This window comes from Trichechus manatus, unplaced genomic scaffold (assembly GCF_000243295.1).
Source record: "Trichechus manatus latirostris isolate Lorelei unplaced genomic scaffold, TriManLat1.0 scaffold00015, whole genome shotgun sequence".
Classification (NCBI taxonomy): domain Eukaryota; kingdom Metazoa; phylum Chordata; class Mammalia; order Sirenia; family Trichechidae; genus Trichechus; species Trichechus manatus.
Genome location: NW_004443951.1, coordinates 23,947,731 through 23,969,355, shown reverse-complemented (window position 1 = coordinate 23,969,355; position 21,625 = coordinate 23,947,731). Strand labels below are relative to the sequence as shown.

The 21,625-nt window shown below is 43.9% G+C and overlaps 1 protein-coding gene and 1 non-coding gene across 2 annotated transcripts in view; one reads left to right on the top strand and one right to left on the bottom strand.

Moving 5' to 3' along the window:
* The window catches only part of CSMD2 (CUB and Sushi multiple domains 2), a 752,464-nt gene that overhangs the window by 288,225 nt on the left and 442,614 nt on the right, over positions 1 to 21,625 (bottom strand). Inside the window, exon 18 of the mRNA XM_012554226.1 lies at positions 17,646 to 17,828. Coding sequence (XP_012409680.1) covers positions 17,646 to 17,828 — 183 coding nt within the window. The remainder of the gene's footprint in view (positions 1 to 17,645; positions 17,829 to 21,625) is intronic.
* Positions 10,144 to 10,214, top strand: TRNAG-UCC (transfer RNA glycine (anticodon UCC)). The gene has a single exon. It is a non-coding gene; the product is annotated as a tRNA-Gly (tRNA).

The window sequence follows — 21,625 nt, the reverse complement described above, 5'->3', positions numbered from 1 at the left end:
AGGTGAGATGGGAAGGCAGAGAGAGTTAGGAGCTGGTTGAATGTTCATGGGGAATCAGGGGTGGAGGGGAGGAGTGTGCTGTTGCAAAATGGGGTGAGCGGTTGGGGTCTCATAACAATGTATGTAAAAAAATAATTCTGTATGGGAGACTAATTTGAAATGTAAACTTCATTTAATTACAACAATTAAAAAAAAAAAGGAAAAGCCAACAGTCAGCATTATACTTCATGGAGAAATCTGCTTAAAACTAGGAACAAAACAAGGGTTCCCGCTCTCACCACTTCTATTAATATTGTATTAGAAGTCCTAGCCAGAGCAATAACACAAGAAAAAGAAATGAAATGTATCCAGATTGGAAAAGAAGAAGTAAAATTATCTCTATTCATTATAGAATATGGTAAGATCCTGTATACAGAAAATCCCAAAGAGGCCACAAGAAACCTTCTAGATCTAATAGAGGAATTTAGAAAAGTTGCAGGGTACAAGGTCAACAAACAAAAGTCAGTTGGTTTTCTATATAGCAGCAATGAGAAATCTGACAGGGAAATCAGGGAAACAATTCCATTCATAATAGCATCTGAGTAAATAAAATACCGAGAAATAAATCTAACCTGGGATGTGTAGGGATTGTACAATGAAAACTATATAACACTGCTGAAAAAGATTAAAGAAGACTTAAATAAATGGAAAGATATTCCACGTTCATAGATTGGAAGACTAAATATTGTTAAGATGTCAATACTACTCAAAGCGATCTATAGATTCAATGTAATCTCAATCAAAACTCCAACAGCTTTCTTTACAGAAATAGAAAAACTAATTCTCAACTTTATATAGAATGGCAAGAGGTTATGAATAGCTAAAGCAATGTTGAAAGAGAAGGACAAAGTAGGAGGCTCTCACTTCCTGATTTTAAAACACGCTAAACAGCCACGATAATCAAAACAGCCCGGTACTGATGTAACAATAGACACACAGACCAAAGGAACAGAACTGAAAGTCCAGAAATAAACCCACACATCAATGGTTAACTGAATTTTGACAAGGGTGCAAAGTTTATTTGATGGGGAAAAATGAATCTCTTCAATAAATGGTGCTGGGAAAATTGGATTTCCGTATGCAGAAAAATGAAACAGGATTCATACTCACACCACACACAAAAATAAATTTAAAATGGATTAAGGACCTAAATGTGAAAACTAAAACCATAAAATTATTAGAAGAAAAAGCAGGGGCAATGCTGTTAGGCCTAGCTTTTAACAGTGGATTTTCTAATATAATAACAAAAGCACAAATAGCAAAAGACAGCATAAATAAATGGGACCTCATAAAAATTAAACTTTTGTTCATCAAAAGACTTTACCAAAAAAGTGAAAAGACAAGCTACTGACTAGCAGAGTACTTGCAGAAACCATTTATCTGACAAGAATCTCATAACCAAAGTATATATAAAGCTTTGACAACTTAACAACAAAAAGACAAATACCCTAATCATAAAATGAACAAAAGACTTGAATAGACATTTCACCAAAGAGGACATTCAAACGGCTACCAAACGCATGAAAAGATGCTCAGTGACATCACCCATTAGAAAGACGCAAATCAAAACCACAATGAGATACCATTTCACTCCCACTAGGATGGCTAAGATTAAAAAAATAAACCAAAAAACAGAAAATAACAAATGTCTTTGAAGATGTGGGGAAATCAGAATCCTTACCTATTGCTGGTGGGATGCAAGATGGTACAGCTGTTGTGGAAAATGGTGTCGTGGTTCCTCAAAAAAACTAAAAATAGAACTACCATATGACCCAGCAATTCCACTCCTAGGTACCCAAAAGACTTGAAAGCAGGGACTCAAACACAGACTTGTACACCAATGTTCATTACAGCACTACTCACAATAGCCAAAAGGTGTAAACAACCTAAATGCCCATCAGCAGATGAGTGGATAAATAAAATGTGGTACATACATACAATGGGATACTACTCAGCTGGTAGAAGAAATGACGTCTTGATAAAATGCTACAATATGGATGGATCTGGAAGACATTATGCTGCGTGAAATCAGTCAATCACAAAAGGACAAACACTGTATAACCTCACTTATATAAAAAGATAAGAAAAGGCAAATGTATAGAGAACAAAGTTTATTAGTGGTTACTAGGGGCAGGAGGGATGGGGAAGGAGGGGTTTAACCGTGATGGAAATATCACATTGATTGGGTAGGCTTGCACAGCCGATTACTGTAATTGCTGTTAATAAGTTGTATACCTGTAAAAAGTTGAATTGGCAAAAGTTGTGTGATAGATATGTTTACAACAATGACAAAATAAATAAACAAAAGAGTAGCTGCTGAGGCTGATTATGTACAACCAAAAACCTCACAGGATTTGGTTCCTTGGTTTGAAGGTATAGGGTCATGATTTCATGGGACACCACAATTACTTGGTCTAATAATATGTTTAGTGTTTCTGTTCTGCCTCCTAGTTTGTTGCGTAGTGTCTAGGGTCTTAAAAGCTTGCAAGCGACCATCTAAGGCACAACAATTGGTCTCTATTTGCCTGGAGCAACAGAGGAAGAAGGAGAGTCAGAAATAAGAGGATGATATGGAATGTGTGGCTAATTGCCTCCATAAGCAACTGCCTCCTTTGCCAGGAGATCAGAAGAACTGGATGGTGCCTGGCTACCATTACCGAACATTTTGATCAAAGATTCTATGACAGAATCCTTACCAAAAGGGAGAAAATGCAGAACAGAATTTCAAATTTTCATGGACTCCAAAGTTCCTGATCCATGAAGGTTGGACGAACCCCTGAAACTATCGCCCTGAGATAATTTTTAAACCTTAAACCAAAAATACCCCCTAAAGTCTTCTTAAAACTAAACAATAGTTTAGCTTAACTGGTAAAAAAAAAAGTCTGCCTTGAACATTATGCTCTTTCAAGAACTATCTATATGGGATCAAATTAATAGCAGCAACTTGAAAGATTAGATAGGAACTTTAACAGTGAATTTACGTTAATGGGGAGGAACAACTCAGAAAAGGCGGGTAAGAATGGTTGCACAACTCTAAGAGTGTAATCAATGTTACTAAATGGCTGACACATGTAGAAACTGTTGAATTGGTGTATGTTTTGCTGTGTATATTCTCAACAACAACAACTAAAAAGATCAGAGGAATTCAACACATCATCACCAACAGCCCAAAAGGTGCTCCTGGGAGAGTAGGTCCAGATCACCGGGTCTTTGAAGTCCTCGGAGCCTGTCCTCTTCTCCTAAGTCCCTGAATTCTGTCAGAGAGCTCCACCATCTGTTTTAGCAGAGCATCTTCACAGGGAATCTAGAAGCAGCCATGGTCCCCGCCACTCCAAGCCCAGTCATATCTCAGACCACCACTCATTAAAGACTTGAAAAGAATGCTTGGTGGCTGTTCTTCACGATAATAAGGAGGTCTGTTTGGCTTTCCCTCCACGGGAAGCCAAGTGATCCAGAGGAGTCTATAGTTACCTGACAGAGCTACCTTCAATACCATGAGGGAGCCTTGAGGGAGCCTCTCAGAGCAAGATGAGAAATTAATCTGGTAGCTCAAGGACAGCGGCTCTGCCGCTGAACCCAAGTCCACTGAGGCCCCCCCAGAAGACTGCTTTTGTACATAAGGACTAAAGGAAGGGCCTATAGTCCATGAGAGGAAACTCAAGGCTCTCCTGGAAACCATGCCCTAGGAAAGGTGAGAGAAGTGCCCTCCCTGAGAACGGCAAGCCTGAGGACACCCATGATGCCCAGGGCTGATAACCAGGTATTCATCTCCAAGGGAGATGACAAATTTGCTACCCAAAGATGAGGGAGGGTTACTAGTAGAACTTCAAGCCGCAGTTTCTGAGCAAGTGTGAAAAGAGACCCTGACTGGTGAAACTCTGAGTCTGCCTCAACAGCTTCTGTTGGACATTTCAGACCACATGGAGAAGGCATAGTCTGCGGAGAGGCCGTGGGAACGTACCTAGCAGGCATGTATCTTGAACATTTTACAGAGAAGAAAGAACCAATTGGCTCTCATCCTAAAAGTGAAAGCTAAAGTAAGAATGGCAGAGGTATCCCGTTCACTCTGCAAGCAGAGGTTACAGCCCAGGATTAGGTTAGAGACAGAGCCCTGTGCACTGTGGGCACCCCCAGCTAGGGATCCTCCAAGGAGCTCCCCCTAGATCTGCAGAGATCCTACACTCCGTAACAGGCCCTACTGGTGGTGCCCACAGGCTCCAGATCTGTTGGTAAAGAGAGGAAGGTGAGAGCAACCATGAGAATTCAGACGCAACTAGTAAGTCACCCAGACAAGTAGATGCTAAGAGGCTTTGTCTGGTTTGGAGCCTATCACTAGACCCTTGGAGAACAGAAAGCTCAACCTGTCCTTTAACCAGGAACTTGACTCTGTAGTCACTACCAAGTTGGTGGGAAGAAAGGATGAGGGGTACATTAATAGAGAGGGGAGAGGGGGCTCTTCTCCCCTGGCCCCTCTAGTTGGGATGTCTTGAGGCCTGAGAAGAGTAAAGTCTTGGTATCTGCCTTACCAAAGCCCTTTGGCCACTGTCAGATCTTCAGACAACCAGGAAATACATCAACAACTCCAGTCCAAAACTCTTACTGTCAACTTACCCAGGAACTATTACATTAAAGATGAGCCCTGAACACAACACCTGGGTAACCATGTCTGTCATTTCCTTAGGCCTGGACTCCAGCCTCCAAACCCCTAACTTACATGGTAGTGCTCCCTGGGATTAGAGAGCTGAATACCTGAACCCCATCCTGTTTGTCTTGGGGCCCTGGCACCTGCCCAGTTCTTGCCAGGTCCTGCTCCCTGTAACCATAGACCCTAGGGAAGATCTTGCTTGAATGATCAAGTCAACTGGAACCACCACACTGTTGCCTGCCTGGATAGACTCTTCAGAACATATGCTTGGCTGCACCATGCTTGCCTTTGGACACCAACGAGGACAATACAAGTGCCCCCGCTCAGATCAATTCCTAAAGCTTGGTCAGTTTTTCCAGTCTCCATTCTACTATGTAGCTGTGGTCCCAATGTACCTAGGATCAGGGCTCTTAGCTATAGAAATATGGTCTTTGGACTAGGCCCTGAACTAAGCTATATTTTCAGCTTGGTTTGGTTTTGGGGAGATTTCTGGTTGAATTGATCTGGAATTTTGTCTGTGCTATGATCCTCCAAGATGTCTTCTGAGAATCTGACAATTGGAATGAGTTTTTCTTCCTCTACATGCTGGTGGCACTTTGTGAGCATATCAATTATTGCAATAATTCAGAGACTTTTATATCAAAAGTATGTGCATATCTCACCCACTAGACTGTGAGCTCTTGGAGACCAAGAATATGTGAGAATATCCCTGTTGCCTAGCATAATTGCCTCCTCCACATTTTGCTTCATTCAAATTAAATGAAAGGCAGGCTGCCCTGACATCAAGTTGTAATGTCAGAATACTGGACCATGCATCCCATTTCTCACTGGGACATCAACAGGGAGGTCAACATTTCATGGACCCCAGGAGACCTCATCATCACAATAACTGAGTTATGGCAGCCTCAGCCTAGGCAGCCTCATAGGAACAACACATGTTCACAACATATCAGCCAGAAGCATCACAGCCCCATGCCTTATGGGGCTGTCATCTTGTCAGGGGACAAAATCCTTCAGGAATGACACAAAAGTCTTTCCAAGCAATTGGCACATAGTAGGAGCCCAATAAATGACTGAGTGCCCTTTCAGTTATTGTTAGTTGCCATCAAGTTGACTCTGACTCATGGCAACCTTATACATATAAGACGACTATATATATATATATATATATATATATATAAAATGTTGCCAGGTCCTGTGCATTTTCATGATTGTTGGTATGTTTGAGTCCATTGTTTGAGTTCATTGTTGAGATAGTCCCCAATCTATCTCACTGAGGGTTTCCCTAATTTTTGTTGGCCCTCTACTTTATCAACCATGATGTCCCGCCTCCCGTCTATCAGTTTGTTGTGCTGTGGTGGCTTTTGTGTTGCTCTGATCCTGGAAGATATGACACCACTATTTAAAATACTAGAAGGGGCACCTACAGTGGACAAGTTTCAGCAGTGCTTCCAGACTCAGATCAAGAAGAAAGGCCTGACAATCTATTTCTGAATATTAGCGAATGAAAACTCTATGGATTACAACACAATGCTGTCTGATATAGTACTGGAAGATGAACCCTTTTAGTAGGTGCTCCAGATTGTTGTTGTGTGCCATCAAGTCAATTCCGACTCATAGTGACTCTACAGGACAGAGTAGGACTGGCCCATAGGTTTCCAAGGCTGAAATCTTTAAGGAAGCAGATTGCCACATCTTTTTCCCGTGGAACAGCTGGTGGGTTCAAACCACTGACCTTTGAGTTAGAGCCGAGCGCTTTAACCACTCACAGATCTGGCCTAGCATCTAAATCATTTAGGAAGATTTTAGAACTCCTATTAATGGGTCTCATCCCAGACTTAGTAAATCAGAAATTCTGGGGATGAGGCCAAGATTCTGTATTTTTAAAGGTCTGTGAGTGATTCTAATAATCAGCTGGATTTGGGTCCATTTTAGATGGGGTAAGGCCTCCAAAGATACTAGCTTTGGGTACTGTCAGCCTTTGCCTGACCAGACCCTGCCAGGTACACTTGAGATCTTATTCCGTGGGCTAAGTTCTTATAGCTAGAAGCTGAGTCAAGCCCAGCTAAGCCAGACAGTACAATGGAATGCCCCATCCCCACAAACCAGTGGGTGTGGTGTGAGTGTGTTTACACGTCTAGTTCCTGGTGGGCTTGTGGGGAGCCCTACACACCCATAAGCCCACTGAGTTACAGAACACTTCCATCCTTCCACCGCTTCCTACCACATGTGCCCAAGTCTAGGGACAGACCTTCTGCTCTGGTTCTTGGTTTCCTCTCTGTCCCTGCTGAGAGTATAGCAAAGCCCTCTCTGAACTGCAGCCTCCAGCTGGGGCATGAAAACACTTTTCGGGTAGACCCTATTCTCCTGGGTAAGGACCTTATTCAATTTAGAGGCCTCTTCCCGCATAGGGCATCTGCCTATTTAAAAACAAAGGTAACAAGTGATATATGCGACCCACGTTGGCGTGGAAGGACAAGTGTTGATGTTACTTCCTTGGACATCCTGGTAGGAAATCTAGGGGCCTTCTTTGTAGGCCCTTCCTTCATCCAGGCCCAGCTCTGGCCTTCGGAGGTCCCACACATTTCCCAGTTCTGACTGTAGTGCAGATTCTGCAGTGCAGGAGCAGACAGAGACCCTCCCCAACTCTGGCCACCACCACAGACTTTCCACCCAAGGAAACGACCCCTTTGGATAACTGAAAGTCCTTCGGAAGAGCAGGCCACCCCCAGCTCTGCACATCAGCAGCAAAGCAAGACTACAGGTCTTTAGTCTCCAGGTCCTTAAGGACTGGCTAACAGAGGAAGGGGGTCCTGGAAGTGCACATACTGGTTTTCAGTTTCTGGGAATTGGCCTGAAATACCAATTTGGACCAAAGCAATCCCCTGACTCTCTGCTAATCCTCTCCTGGGGCCACCTGCAGGTCAACGGGACATTTAAGGAAGCCTAGAGGAATAAGAAGAACGTTACATCAAGCACAGGAAGCTCACACCGCCCTCAACACAGCCCCTGTCCCTGATCACATGCAGTTTCAAGAAACATTATCCCCTACACTGAGTGTGACGCTTTCAAACCTCAGCAGATCCCAATTCTGGCATCTAACAATTGAAAAAGGCAATTTCCAAGGACTATAGATAGCACGATCATACTTTTTGGGCCAAAGGAAAGAATGTTTGAAATTGCACTCATCTTGAGAAATCTGGGAATATATGTTTACAGGGAATGCTAAGTTTCAGCCACAGAGAGCAGAGAAAACATGGACACGTTTCACCTGTGCACGGGGCATAGAGGTTGAAGTAGGAGGGGAAGTGAAAAAAAGTACCTGTCTATTTAAAAATAAAGGCAACAAGAGAAATACGTGACCTATAAGAAGAAAACCACAAAGCTGTTATATTTAGAAAAATGAAAGTAGGCAAACAAAAAGGAAGACATGCCATGTTTCTGGATGGGAGGGCTGTGTATTATAAAAATGCCTATTTTCCTCAAGTTAATTTACAGTTTAACAGGAGCACAGATGCAAAATCCCAATAGGATTTTTTTTTTTTCACTCTGACAAAATGATTCTAAAATTAATCTTGAACAACAACCAGATGAGAATAACAATGAATATTCTGAAAGAGAAAACAATTAAGGGAGGAAGGAGTAGTTTCCAGCCCTGCCAGATATTAGAGCATATAATAAAACAACAATTAAAATTATTCGATACTAGTGCAGGATAGAAAATAGAGCAGCAGAACAAAGTGGTGACTCAAGAAACAGACTTAACTACATGTGAGGATTTGGCATGTGATAAAACAATTCATCTCCCTCAGATCAAAAAGGAACCAAATTACTTAATAAATTGTGTTGGAAAACTACATAATAGTTTGGACAATATTACATATTCATCTAAATAAACTTCAGATGGATTAATGAATTACATTAAAAAAAATCAAATTACTGACAAATAACCAAAAATAGAACAAACTGCTTCTCAGATCTGTGGCAGAATGATAACTTTGTCAGCTTTAAAAAGAAATCACAAATATTGAGAGATTTGTCGAGATAAAAATGCAAAACAACTGTACCATGCAAAATAGCCAAACGAAAAGAAAACAAGAGATTGGGGAAATATGCATATCAAATACCACAAAAAGTTTCTATCCACAATATAGAAGGAGCTGCTTCAAATTGAAAAGGAAAATACCAACACCCTAGTAGCCACACAGGTCCCTGGGTGGTACAAACCTTTTGCACTTAACTACTAACCTAAAGGTTGGCAGTTTGACTTGACCCAGTGGTACCATGGAGGAAAGGCCTAACGATCTGCTTCCATAAAGATTATAGCCAAGAAAACCCTATGGAGCAGTTCTACTCTAACACAGAGTTGCCACGAGTCAGCATCAACTCAATGGCAACAAGTTTGGTTTTTGCTTTGGTACTAACCTAAAGCCTGGAGCTTTGAACCCACCCAGTAGCGCCGCAAAAACAAAGCCTAGTGATCTATTTCCGTAAAGATGACAGCCCAGACAAGCCTATGGAGCTCAGTTCTACTCTGTAACACGTGGGTTCACCATGAGTTGGAATCAACTCGCTGGCAATGGGTTTAGTTTTTTGGTTTTTAGGAGTCACGTGTTGTTACAGAGAGTTACTGGGCAATGACTGCAAATAGCAAATGCTCCCCATCACTGCCACACAGGGCTGGATCCAGTCTGGCTGAGAAAGGCCAGCACGGAAGTCCTTGTCCAGCGTTCTGGCATGGGAATCCCGACATCCCTCTGGCACCACTCTAATATCTCTCGTCCACAGCAGAGACATGCCTCTGGCCAGTGGGTATGTAGCAGTCTCTCTCCAAACCCTACTCCATGAGCCCCATCTCTCTTCTTTCACTCACATCCATGTGGCAGCAGCCCACCCTGTTAGGAACCACCACAAACCCAAATGCCCAAACTGGCAGTGTGCACGTGTGTGTGCATGAGTAGAAGCGTAGCCACTGAACAACCCTCTGTTACAGAGGCCCAAACCCTATGGCTTCTGTCTTTCAGGCCTTCCTACTCCCATGGACATTTTACTTGGTAGAGCAGAAGCCAATACTGCCACTTAGATGTCTCCTTTTCCAGTAAGGCCCCAACTTTGTCCTCCCATCTTTCAGGCCCAACTATTTAACGGAAAAGACCTCAAGTCTACACTCTATGAGATGAGGAACTGTTGTTCTCCTGTTCGACAACTACTATGGTGCCTGCCACATTGTAGATGCTCAATAAATATATGCTGAATGGAGAATGAACCTTGATAGAGCGGATCCTAAATGTATCTGTATCACCAATACTTCCTAATTGAAGAACTACATTTTAAATCTCAAGGTATCACTGTCATTTACATCATCATGTCTACCTCCACATTAGAGAGAGCTTGTGGAGATCAAGGACTATGTCCAATTCATCTTTGGATTCAAAGCACTTATCATAACATCCGTGGGGACAATGGTAGTTCAGTGGTAGAATTCTCGCCTTCCATGCGGGAGGCCCAGGTTCAATTCCTGGCCAATGCACCTCATGCGCTGCCACCACCTGTCAGCCAGTGGAGGCTTACGTGTTGTTATGAAGCTGAACAGGTTTCAGCAGAGCTTCTAGACTAATAGGGACTAGAAAGAAAGACCTAGCTATCTACTTCTGGTAATCAGCCAGTGAAAACCCTATGGATCACAACAGTCAGATCTGCAACTGATCATGGGAATGGTGTAGTATCGGGCAGTGTTTTGTTCCATTGTGCACGGGGTCACCATAAGTCAGGGGCCAACTCAACAGCAGCTAACAACACCACTGCCATAACATCTGGCACTTTGCAGTAGTCAACAGCGTGTGCTGTAGGGATATATACAACTTAAACCTATTAAATTAGCAATTTTTAAAAGACCACCAAATACTTGAGGAGGTTTGATGAAGCTAATAAAGGTTCTAAGTGATGTATGTGACCTACATGAAAAAATAAAAGTAGATGAACAAAAAGAGAGGTGTGCCACATTTCTAGATGGGAAGGCAATGTATTTTATGAATCTTACTCTTACAGTTTTTGCTACTGGCATTATGAACCATACAACATTTGGAGGAACAATAAAAAAGTAGGAATCAAGATTTTATAAAAATGTTCATACCCTGGACCAATAACCTCACTCCTGGAAATTTGTCCTAAGGAAATAAATCAACAGAAGGAAAAAATCCATATGCATGAAGATGTTCATTACAGTCTTACACAAAAAAATTTAAACATAATTAGTAAGCAATGGTCCATTCACAAGACAGAGTATTCTGTAGATGTTAAGTGCTACAACTATGAAAGACATGTAGCAACATGTTAAAATACATAACACAATGTGAACTTTAAAACAGTGCAAAATGGTATGTTCATTTTGATTCAAGTATGTGTGCACATGAATAAGAGCCAATATGTTGTTGTTGTTAAGTGTGTTGCACCAATTTCGACTCAGAGCGACTCCATGTGACAGAGAAGAACTGCCCCATAGGGTTTTCTAGGCTGTAATGTTTATGGGAGCAGATTGCTAGGTCCTTCTGCCTCGGAGACTCTGAGTAGGTGTGAACGCCAATCTTCCAGTTAGCGGCCATGCACTTAATTGTTGTGCCACCAGGGCTCCGTAAGAATCAATGTAGAACCATTCCCAAGGCCAACTCCTCAGACAAAGATTAGACTGGACTATGGGACATAAAATAATACTTGTGAAGGGTGTGCTTCTTAGCTCAAGTAGCTACATGAGATTATATGAGCAGCTCACGTCCGGCGGTGAGATGAGAAGGCAGAGAGAGTCAGGAGCTGGTTGAATGGACAGGGGAAATCCAGGATGGAAAAGAAGACTGTGCTGTCACAGTAAGGGAGAGCAAGTAGGGTCACAAAACAATGTATGTACAAATTTTCATCTAAGAGACTAACTTGAATTGTAAACTTTCACTTAAAGCACAACAACGAAAAGAAAAAAAAATCTGCTGAAAAAAAAAAAAGAATCAATGTAGAATAACCAAATTTGAAATCAGTTTTGGTTTAATGTAGTGAGATTAAGTGTATTTTGTTTGTTTAAAAACTTTTCAAATACTAGAACACACCAAAGACCTACGTTGAGTATTGGCCCTCGAACTCCAGATACTTCTTGAAACAGTCATAGCATATTATGTAGGTCATGACTCTTAAGAGATCACCCCCTTCAACTTTGGCAGGATCATTCCCAGGGGTCCTCCAATTTAGGATTTTGTGTCCAACCAGAAACACACATGTCCTTTCACGCATTTACTTTGTACACAGTAGGTGCTCAGTAAGTGAAAGATGGATGGATAAATGGAAGAAAGGAGAAAAAGTAAAGATTAGGAAAAGGCTTCAACACTGGTAGAGTTCCAGTGAGGGTCATGGATCTATCCTCCATGAATTTGTTTAACTCCTCTCAACTCTTGTTACTTTGTGGGTGTAACTCAGCCAATGGTTTGCTTCTGTACTCTGGCCTAGCATTTTTTTCTAAGAATTCCTTGTGCTTGCTACTGCAGATGAATCCTTGAATTCTAGAAATCTGGTGCAATGCAGAGAGTGTAGGACTTGGAGTAGGAACCTGGGTTCAAATTGATATTCTGCCATTAACAGTTCTATAACCTTCAAGCTAGTTACCTACTCTCCTTGAACTTCATTTTTATTTGTAAAATGAAGAGAATAAAGGCCAATTCTTATAAAGTTGTTGGGGGAAGATTCATCTCTTCCCAATGAGATAAAACAATTAATATTGGGATTGCTTCCTACTCCATGATTTCTCCCTGTTATGATTCTATAGACTTTAATCACAGCCCCACTTAAAATACAAATCCAAAGATTTCATCATATTTGGCATCTGACAAGACTAGGTTATCCTAGGGAAGGAGCCCTAGTGGCGCAGTGGTTAAGTGCTCGGCTGCTAACCAAAAGGTCAGCGGTTCAAACCCACCAGCTGCTCCATGGGAGAAAGGTGTGGCAATCTGCTTCCGTAAAGATTTACAGCCTTAGTAACCCGATGGGGCAGTTCTACTCTGTCCTATAGGGTCGCTATGAGTCAGAATGGACTTGATGGCAATGGTTTTTCTTTTTTCTTCAGGTTATCCTAGACCAGTGCTTCTCAACCTGGGGTGATTTTGCCCCAAGGGGACATTTGGCAATGTCTGGAGACATTTTTGGTTGTCACACTCCCTCCCCTGGGTTGCTACTGGCATCTAGTGGGTAGAGGTCAGGGATGCTGCTAAACATCCTACAAGGCACAAGACAGTCCCACACAACCAAGAATTATCTGATCCAAAACGTCAGTAGTGCCAAGGTTCAGAAACTCTGACCTAGAGTAATGGTACTTGGGAGAGACCAGCTTCCTGATGACCCTATGACCCAACCCACTCCTTTGTTCAGAAGCTCTGTGTTTGTGTGTGTGTGTGTGTGTGCAGAGCAGGGAGAGGAGGCAGGAGGGTACTAGAAGAGGACCATTTCCCTTAGTATTCCTGTGTGGAACACCCTCCTTCACTTTCCAAAGCTTCAAGGACCACCTCGAGCCCTGTATCCTCTGAGATATTTTCTTTGAGCACCCCCTTCTCCCTCCCTGGATCTCTCAAGATTCTGCAGATTTGGAACTTACATTATATAGATCTCAGTAGGTCCTACCTTCACATTTCACACATATGCCATATACATTAGGAGCTGAGCAATTAGGGTTCACACCTTCCCGTGGCGGTTTACAAAATGGCGAAGGAAAGAGCATATTTGTGCAGTCTTGGCAAATCTCTGGTAAAGGTTGTTTTGAAACTTCTTTTGAAAGTGGCTGCTAATGGACTGATAATTGGTTTCCTGGCTTCCTTATGAAGTGTGAAGCATTCTGCTCGCCTGTCAACAAAGCATCGAGTATTGTGCAAAACTTCACCAGAGTTATTTGTATCTTCTTTCCCACTGTATCTCTTGTAAAGGAAAACTGGACATGGTTGTATGAGAAAGGCTCCCTATTCTTTTGTAAAGAAGGGAGTAAAATGCGCAGAGCTTCTGGGAGCGTGAAGAATACATGCAACCTGGCCAAAGCTTTCTCACCAGGACAGCCAGGTTAAGCAAATTTCACAGGCAGAGAGAATAGCTCTGAATCCAACGCATGGCATCTGGCACGTGGTAGACACTCAATGAAACTGCTGAATGGATGGAATGTGGTACTATTTTCAACTGATTTGAGCAGTGGTTCCTGGAGATGTGAATTAACCAAGGGCTACGAGAGAGTAAGAGGAAACAAAATGGTTCCATCTTTTCTTTAAAAATGCTTTTTGTCGTGAGAAACATCACCTTCTTGAAAACCTAGATGAAAAAGATCATCTGTTGAGCATCAACCACTGTGAGGGTAGCTCAAAAGCCAATGAAATGATTCTGAAGTCTTCGCTTGCGACAGAAAATGTTGTGGAACAGGAAAGAGGGTGTATTTGTGGAGTCTCGGCAGGGCAGTTGCCTGGTAAGGAGCTGTTTAGAAGAAAACGTGTCAGGAAAGAAGAATGTACTACTTTGCACGTCTTCGGATAATTGTTCAAAGAGATTTGAACCACCGAAATAATTTCCCCAAGTCCCTTATATATTCTAAGAAGGACAGAACATTTTTGTTTGCTAAATATTGTATTAATATTTATTGTGATTAATGTGTGGTGTGGATTGACACAGTGGCTGCAACAATGGGCTCAAACATAGCAACGACTGTGAGGACAGCACAGGAGTGGGTAAAGTTTCGTTCTGTTATACATGAGGTCACCATGAGTTGGAGCTGACTCGACAGTACCTAACAATGATGTCTAACAACAAGTTATGCTGCCTTTTGCTAGAGGTGATTTTGTATGTACATTTATGAACATGAACACTTCATAAAACATAGAGACTAACTTCACTATTTTACATTTTTATAGACGTTTATAGATGCTGAGCCTTTGCTATTGATTACACACCATGATATTTGATCTAGAGTCAGGAGAAGAACATCAAAGTTTAATATCCCTAAATCAAAGTATGACCTGCTCTGTAATGATCTGCTTCACAAAGTGGTTTCCAAGCATTTGTGGTGGAAACTGTTGGGACTGTTCATGTGCTGGAGTCCCTGGGTGGTGCAAAGGGCTAACATGCTCAGCTGCTAACCAAAAGGTTGGGGTTTGAGTCCACCCAGAGGTGCCTCAGAAGAAAAGCCTGGTGATCTACTTTTGAAAAATAAGCCACTGAAAACCTCATGGAGCACAATTCTTCTCTGACACACAAGTTCACTATGAGTCGAACTTGACTCAACGGCAACTAGTTTTTTTTATTTGTTCATGTCACAGTTACCTTTTTCTATAAATATGAACATAGAAGCATAGAAGTTTGGAGCCAGAATGGAGTGCTACCCTATTCGGTAGATCAGTAAACTGAAATCCAGAGAAAGGAGATGGCCTGGCCACAGTCAAGTGGTGAAGTAGGATTAAAAATCAGGGCTCCAGAATTCGAATCCAAAGTTATTTCAGCGCATCAGGCTTTTCTTACCATCATCTCTTCCTTTTCACCACTTGTTAGACTGTAAGCGCCCTGAGAACAAAGTCTAGGAAGCGTCGGCTTAGGGGCTGGACACCCAGTAGAGAGCTGACAGATGGTGGCCCCTCGCCTTCATGAAATGCAAATCGACCTTGCTATGTGGTACAAAGGCAGTGGGCCAGTTGGCTCTCTTGCCTCCTCTGCTGAAGCCAGCATCCTTGAGACTTGTGTTACACCCAAATGTCCAGACACACCTGAGTGATCGGAGTGCCTTGGTGATGCCATCCCCCTACATCTCATAATCGCCAAGAAGAAGAAATACCATGACGGTCCCCCAGAGTACCTGGCTCACAGTCCTCATCTTCAGACTCAGGCTCCACTTCCTTGTTTTAAACCACAGAGAGCACCAATCCATACTTGCTGGGGCTGCTACGTTCCCTCGCCCACTCAGCTGCTTGCCATTAGTGCCCAGCTCGCCGTGGCTGTTGGCTTTGCTCCTGGAATCCGGGAGCCTGCTGAGCAGCACTTCAAGGTCTTCTGCCCTTAGTGAAGATTCTCAAAACATTTTCCAAAACTACTCCTAAGAGTCAGGGCTCAAGTAAATTCCTGGAGGACTCAAGTGGTACCCACCACCTCTAATCCCAAGGCTTTTCCCCAGCACTCTGCTATCTGTGTCTCTTGGCTTGTGGGGCAGGGAACTTGATCCTGATCCTAATGGTTCAGTGGTAGAATTCTCACCTTCCATATGGGAGACTCAGGTTCGACTCCTGGCCAATGTACCTCATACACAGCCACCACCTGTCTGTCAGTGGAGGCTCACGTGTTGCTATGATGCTGAACAAAGTTTTAGTAGCGCTTCCAGACTAAGACAGACTAGGAAGAAGATCTGGCAATCTACTTTCCAAAATCAGTCAGTGAAAACCCTATGGATCACAACAGTCTGATCCTGTTGTACATGGGATCTTCATGAGGCAGGGGCCAACGTGATAGGAGCTAACAAGAACAACAAGTGGCTGGCTGGCTCTGCTTCCCACATCATTCTTATCAGCTCTCTGCCCCAGGGGCCTGGCGCTGTGCCAGTTCTCCTTGCTTTGTTCTGTCTGGATGAATTTCAGAGAGTAAGCCCCATCACACTGGAGATTTCCAGTCTATGCCTTTACCTTCTGAAGCCCTGCCTCCAACCTGCCCGCTGCCTAGCTTGACTCCTTTCACTCACTGCCCTCTGGGCTTGGTCTCTAAACTCCCAGCCCCTTTGTTGCTGCACGCCCTGAGTTGCTCCCTGCTAATGCTTCCCACCCCTCCCCATCCCCTGGGCTCCCAGTGGGCTACAAGGTTAACAGTATTAGGGCTCCAGATCTCATGCAATTTTATTCTTTTCAGTAAGGATGATTTGTTAAATGTGTATCTAAGAGTGGTTTGCTCTTTAAACCTCTGCAAGAATTTTTGCATAAACAAACTCACAAGTCATCGAAAATGCTTTGTCAGACCAAACAAAGTCTTTTTTGTTTGTTTGTTTGAAAGTCTAATACTGTGGTATGACCCAACTCACCAACTAATACACAAAACTCACTGCTGCTCCAGTGTAGTCTCCCAGGCTACTCCCTCCCCCAGCCCTGACGGGCCACCATCCTCTAATGTACAGAACTCAGAGGCACAGAGAAGCCCACCGATGTGGAGGAAGGGTCAGAGGGTTAGGCTGGCCCTGAGAGAAGCAGATTGAAAGAGATGGAGGAGGTGGGGTGGCGAGGGTTGGGAGAATAAGAAGCGACAGCCCAGAGAAGCTAGAGCCTTTGATTTCCTAATGATGACCATGCCTGGTCTTCCCTTTGCTACACACAGCCCCCTCACCCTTGTCAATCCCACTGTGACCCAAGACTTAAGATCCCATTTGCACCAGAAAGTATGGTCATACCATCTGAGAGGTTATCTGTTGTCTCCCTCGAACAGAGTACTCAACTCCAATCCCTTCCCCAAAAGATCAACAATGCAAAGATAACTTGGTCTCCCGTTGCTTCCTAAGTCTCATCCAAGAGGAAGTGATTTTAGGAAACTCATTATATCCTGTCAAGGGAATGATTTTCCGTAGTACCCAGATGCTGGTACAGAGTTTACAAATCCTACAAACTTGCAGTATCTTCCACCCTGGCTTGATTGCTTGGTGTCAGCAGTGGCATCAAGGAAGAGGAGAAAATCCCTGGGTGGGCCCCAGTGGCCTCTACTTTGCTTTCAAGGATCACCAGGGAGGGTAAGAGGCATTGAAGAAGGTCCCTGAATGCCAAGACCAATCACTCTCAGTGCTACAGTGTACATTACTGCCAGGAATGAGGACCCAACCAGTACTGCCCCAAAGAATAAAAGAAACCAACCAAAGTGAAGCCCCTGGACTTGCTGGGAAGTGGGTTCCCTGACTTTCTGTGGGGCCCTGAAAGCAGCCACCTCCCCGCTCACTTACACACACAGCCTGGCTTCTTAGCAGACCACTGGTTATTCTTTTGGCACGTGATTGCCTTCTGCCCCACTAGCTCAAAGGCAGGCTGACACTCAAACTTGAGTGTGTCACCGTGTCGGAACCGGGAGCCTTCTCTCCGGCCATAGGCAGGGATACCAGGGTCACCGCAACTGCCCTGCTCGATCTCTGAAAGACAAGAAAACAGAGACAAAAAGCGAAAAGCGACTTGATACATCTCCAGGAGCTAAAGGTCCACATTGCGTGCTCTGTTGCAGCTCTGCCATGAGTCAGTGGCCAAGAGTGACACAGGTGGGACAGTTAATTATGTTAAGTAGATTCATGAGCAACCCTGCAAGGTCCTGTTTAAACACAGCATCCTAGGACAACTGGGCCTTCCAGGTATCAAGTGTCTGATCCTCTGTGTTCACATAAGTGCTCTAGATGCTTTGATATTTTCACTCAGGGAAGGTGGGTTACCTGTTGCAGGAGGCAATACGTTCCAAAGTTTGGAGACTTCCTTACTGAACTTGACTCTGCATCCAGGTTATAAATGTCACTTGCTACATCTTAAATGTAGCCAATCCATTCCTGAGCAGCAAAGGCAGGTGAAGACGAGGTAGCTGATCTGCTGCCCACCTTTCACCCAACCAGAAATTAACTGAGAATCAGATTCACTGCCTTCTCACATGGATGTACTTTCATGAAGATATTTTATAATTCATTTTGAACTGGGAGCAGGTGATATGAAACAAATGAGTCATTAAGTGTGTTTTTAAAGTTCATTTGATTCAACAGTTGTGAGTCAGACATGGAGTGGGTTCCAAGAAAGTGCTCTGGGAGCCTGGACTAGGTGAGCATGAATGGCTGGCTGCCTCATGGGGAGTCTGTTAGGATCTTTCCGGAAAGGAAGCTGCTTTGCCAAGTCCCTGGAGTTTTCTCTGGAGTCTCAGGATTAGTGCTCACCTTGGCCTCTAACAGGTCATCCAGCAAGTGATGGCCAAGGCTCACCAGGCCTGTTCTTAGTGCTATGAGAGATGAAGGGAGGAGGGGGAAGAGAGAAAGATGGAGAGGAAGAGGGGAAGAGAAGAAAGACGTGGCGGGGGTGGGGGGGAAGGAGGAATTATGTTCCCAAGGAGGTGGGTGTACAGCAGGAAGGATGTGATGTAACAAATGAAGTGGCAGATGGTGAGGTGAGAATTGTGAGATTCCTGTGATTTGGGAGAGAGGGGAGCTGGAGTCATTGGGGAAGTTTTTTGGATACCTTCCCACGGTTCTTGGGCCAAAAGAAACACTGCTTTTCTATAGACACCATCATGGGATGTCAGGAGCCACCCCCAGAAGTTGCTGTGTGTGATTCTAATAGGGATGATTCTGCAAATGCAGAAGTCCAGATCTGTTGGGCTTCTGGGAAATCAGGGTTACCTATACTAGCCTGAGGCACTGCCTTGTATGGGCTCTTGCTTGATGCATTAGTGTTACCTACAAAACCAGGACCTCCAGCCCTCTGCTGAGAGCTGGCAGGACAAGGCACTCTATGACTGGGATTGTGTGTAGGTGTCATCTAGATCAAATTTCTAGGGTCCTCCAGTGTTGGGGGTGGGGGAGGAGGAGGTCTGTGTGTCCAAAGGCAACAGGGGTCAGGTCTGATGAATCTCAAGTATAGATCAGTTCTCCCACCTCTCATCTCATATGCCCCCTTGGCCTCACCCTCTACACACACACATGAAGAAAACACATATGACCCCTTTTCAAAGCTGGCTTCTGTCATGCTCAGGGATGGGTGTGGGAGGGGATACACTAAGGCCATACATTCCCAGGACCATCCATTCCTAGGGAGATGGTCCCTTTGCTCCAGGTTCCAGAGCTTCAGAGCACCTGAAGGAAAGGAAGAGGGGGCCCTGGAGACATGGTGACCTGGGAAGTTAGCAGCAGGGCCTCCCTGCTTCCAGGATGTCCCCAAGCATGCTCTCTCTGGATGCAAGGCCCTGGCAAGGATTGCCACTTCCGTGAAGCCAGGCATTCAGAGCCCTGGATAAAATCACCATCTGAAGTGAGAGCTGGATCCTGCTGCCAGGGGCAAGACTCATATTTAAGGTTTCTTAGTGAGGGCTCAGGGAGCCCCTGGGTAGTGAAAATGATTAATGTGCTTGGTGCTAACTGAAAAGTTGAAGGTTTGAGCCCACCCAGAAATGCCTTGGAAGAAAGTCCTGCTGATCTACTTCTAAAAAATCTGCCATTGAAAACCCTGTGGAACACAATTCTACTCTGACAAACATGGGGCTACCATGAGTTGGAGCAGACTTGGCAACTGGCTTATTGTTGGCAGGTAGCGAGACCTCATCGTGTTGTAGAAGGTATAAATGTGAAGTACATTCACCTGCATCTCTGTCCACGGTGGCTTGTCTAATGCTGTGATCATTTCAAGAGAACGAATGTTCTTAGGAGGGGACGGCATCTGCCCAGCTCTCTCCATTTTGTAAGCATAGCCCTTCACACGTGCCCACACCCACTCAATTATTCCTTTCTTCAATGATGTAACCAGCAAACGTATAATGAGCACCTACTGTGGGCCAGTCCCTGTTCTAGACCCTTGGGATCTGGATATGGTCTCTGTTCTCAAGGAATGAACATCTAGTCAAAATACAGACAAGGAAACAGAAATCTATCACACAGAGTAATTCATACTATGAAAGCACCTAACTCAAACTTGGAGGGCCGGGTCAGGACTAGGGTGAGGAAAGTGAGGCACTCACCTTGGGCACTAAATTTAAGGGGGCACAAAAATTATCAGGAATCAAGAAAAATAATATGTGAGTGCAATATTTGTTTTAGAAAATAAAAATTAATGCAAAAAAATCCAAAATGAATAACATACCAAAATTTTAAATAAAGTCTACAGTGACTGAAGGTTTTGGCCTGGACACCCGGGTGTGTTTTCACTGAGGCAAGAATTCAGGAGAAGGAGCAGGTCTGGATGGAAGGTCATCAGTAGGGCATGCCAAGATCTGAGGTGCCTGTAGGACCTCCAAGGGGAAATATTGAGGAGAAAGTGGCTCTAAACATCTTACGTTCAGGAGAAAGTTCTAGAAGTATAGATTTGGGGATTGAGCTGAAAGATAATCAAAGAAGCCATGAGAACAAGACCACTCAAGGTGAGTGAAAAGAGGTGTCAATCCAGGACAGAAGAGTGGGGAACACCGGCATTTTAGAGTGATAGATTAAAATCCTGGGGAGAGGGGAGTCACAGAGGCTGAGAGAAGAGTACGTTTCAAGGAGACCAACAACATCAAATGCTGCAGCCAAGTTTAGATAGGACCAAAAAGCAGGTTAGTGATAGGTCACTGGTGATACCGGCAGGAATAGATTAAGTGTAATGACGGAGTCAATGCCCAATGGGAGATGAGGAAGATGAGATAGGAAGAGTCGATGGCTTTCAAAGAAAGTGTTTCTTGGCAGTGAAGGAATAGAGAGAAGTTAGGTGGTAGCTCACCTGAGGGAAGGTTTAAAAAATGTTTTGAAGATGGAAGAAGCTTGACTACATTGAAATGCTAAGGAAGAGCAGAGAGAAAGATTGAATGGTTGACTGAAGATATGGAGGAGAGAAGGCAGGGGGCATGGGATCCAGAGCATTCTGGAGGCTTGGTCATCAGACCAGGAGGGCTCTTTTTCCCTGTGACAGGAGCTAAGAGGGAAGAGGTGGTCGTGACGAGTTTTTAGGTAGGATGGCAGGAAGTTGAGGGAGAGCCTGTGATCATTTAGGTTCTATTTTCTAAATGGAGGAAGTCATGGTCTTTGCTGAAAGGGAGGGAAGGATTTGACGTTGACAAGAATGTCTAAAACAGTTACCCTGGAGCAGAGGAAATCATGGCTCAATGAATCTGGGCATGCAGCTCTGGGCGCACTGAGGCAGAGATTACTCATTTATAGGCACACCACTGAGCAGGGAGTTGTGACTTGCCCCAGCAGTCCTCAGTACCATGGCT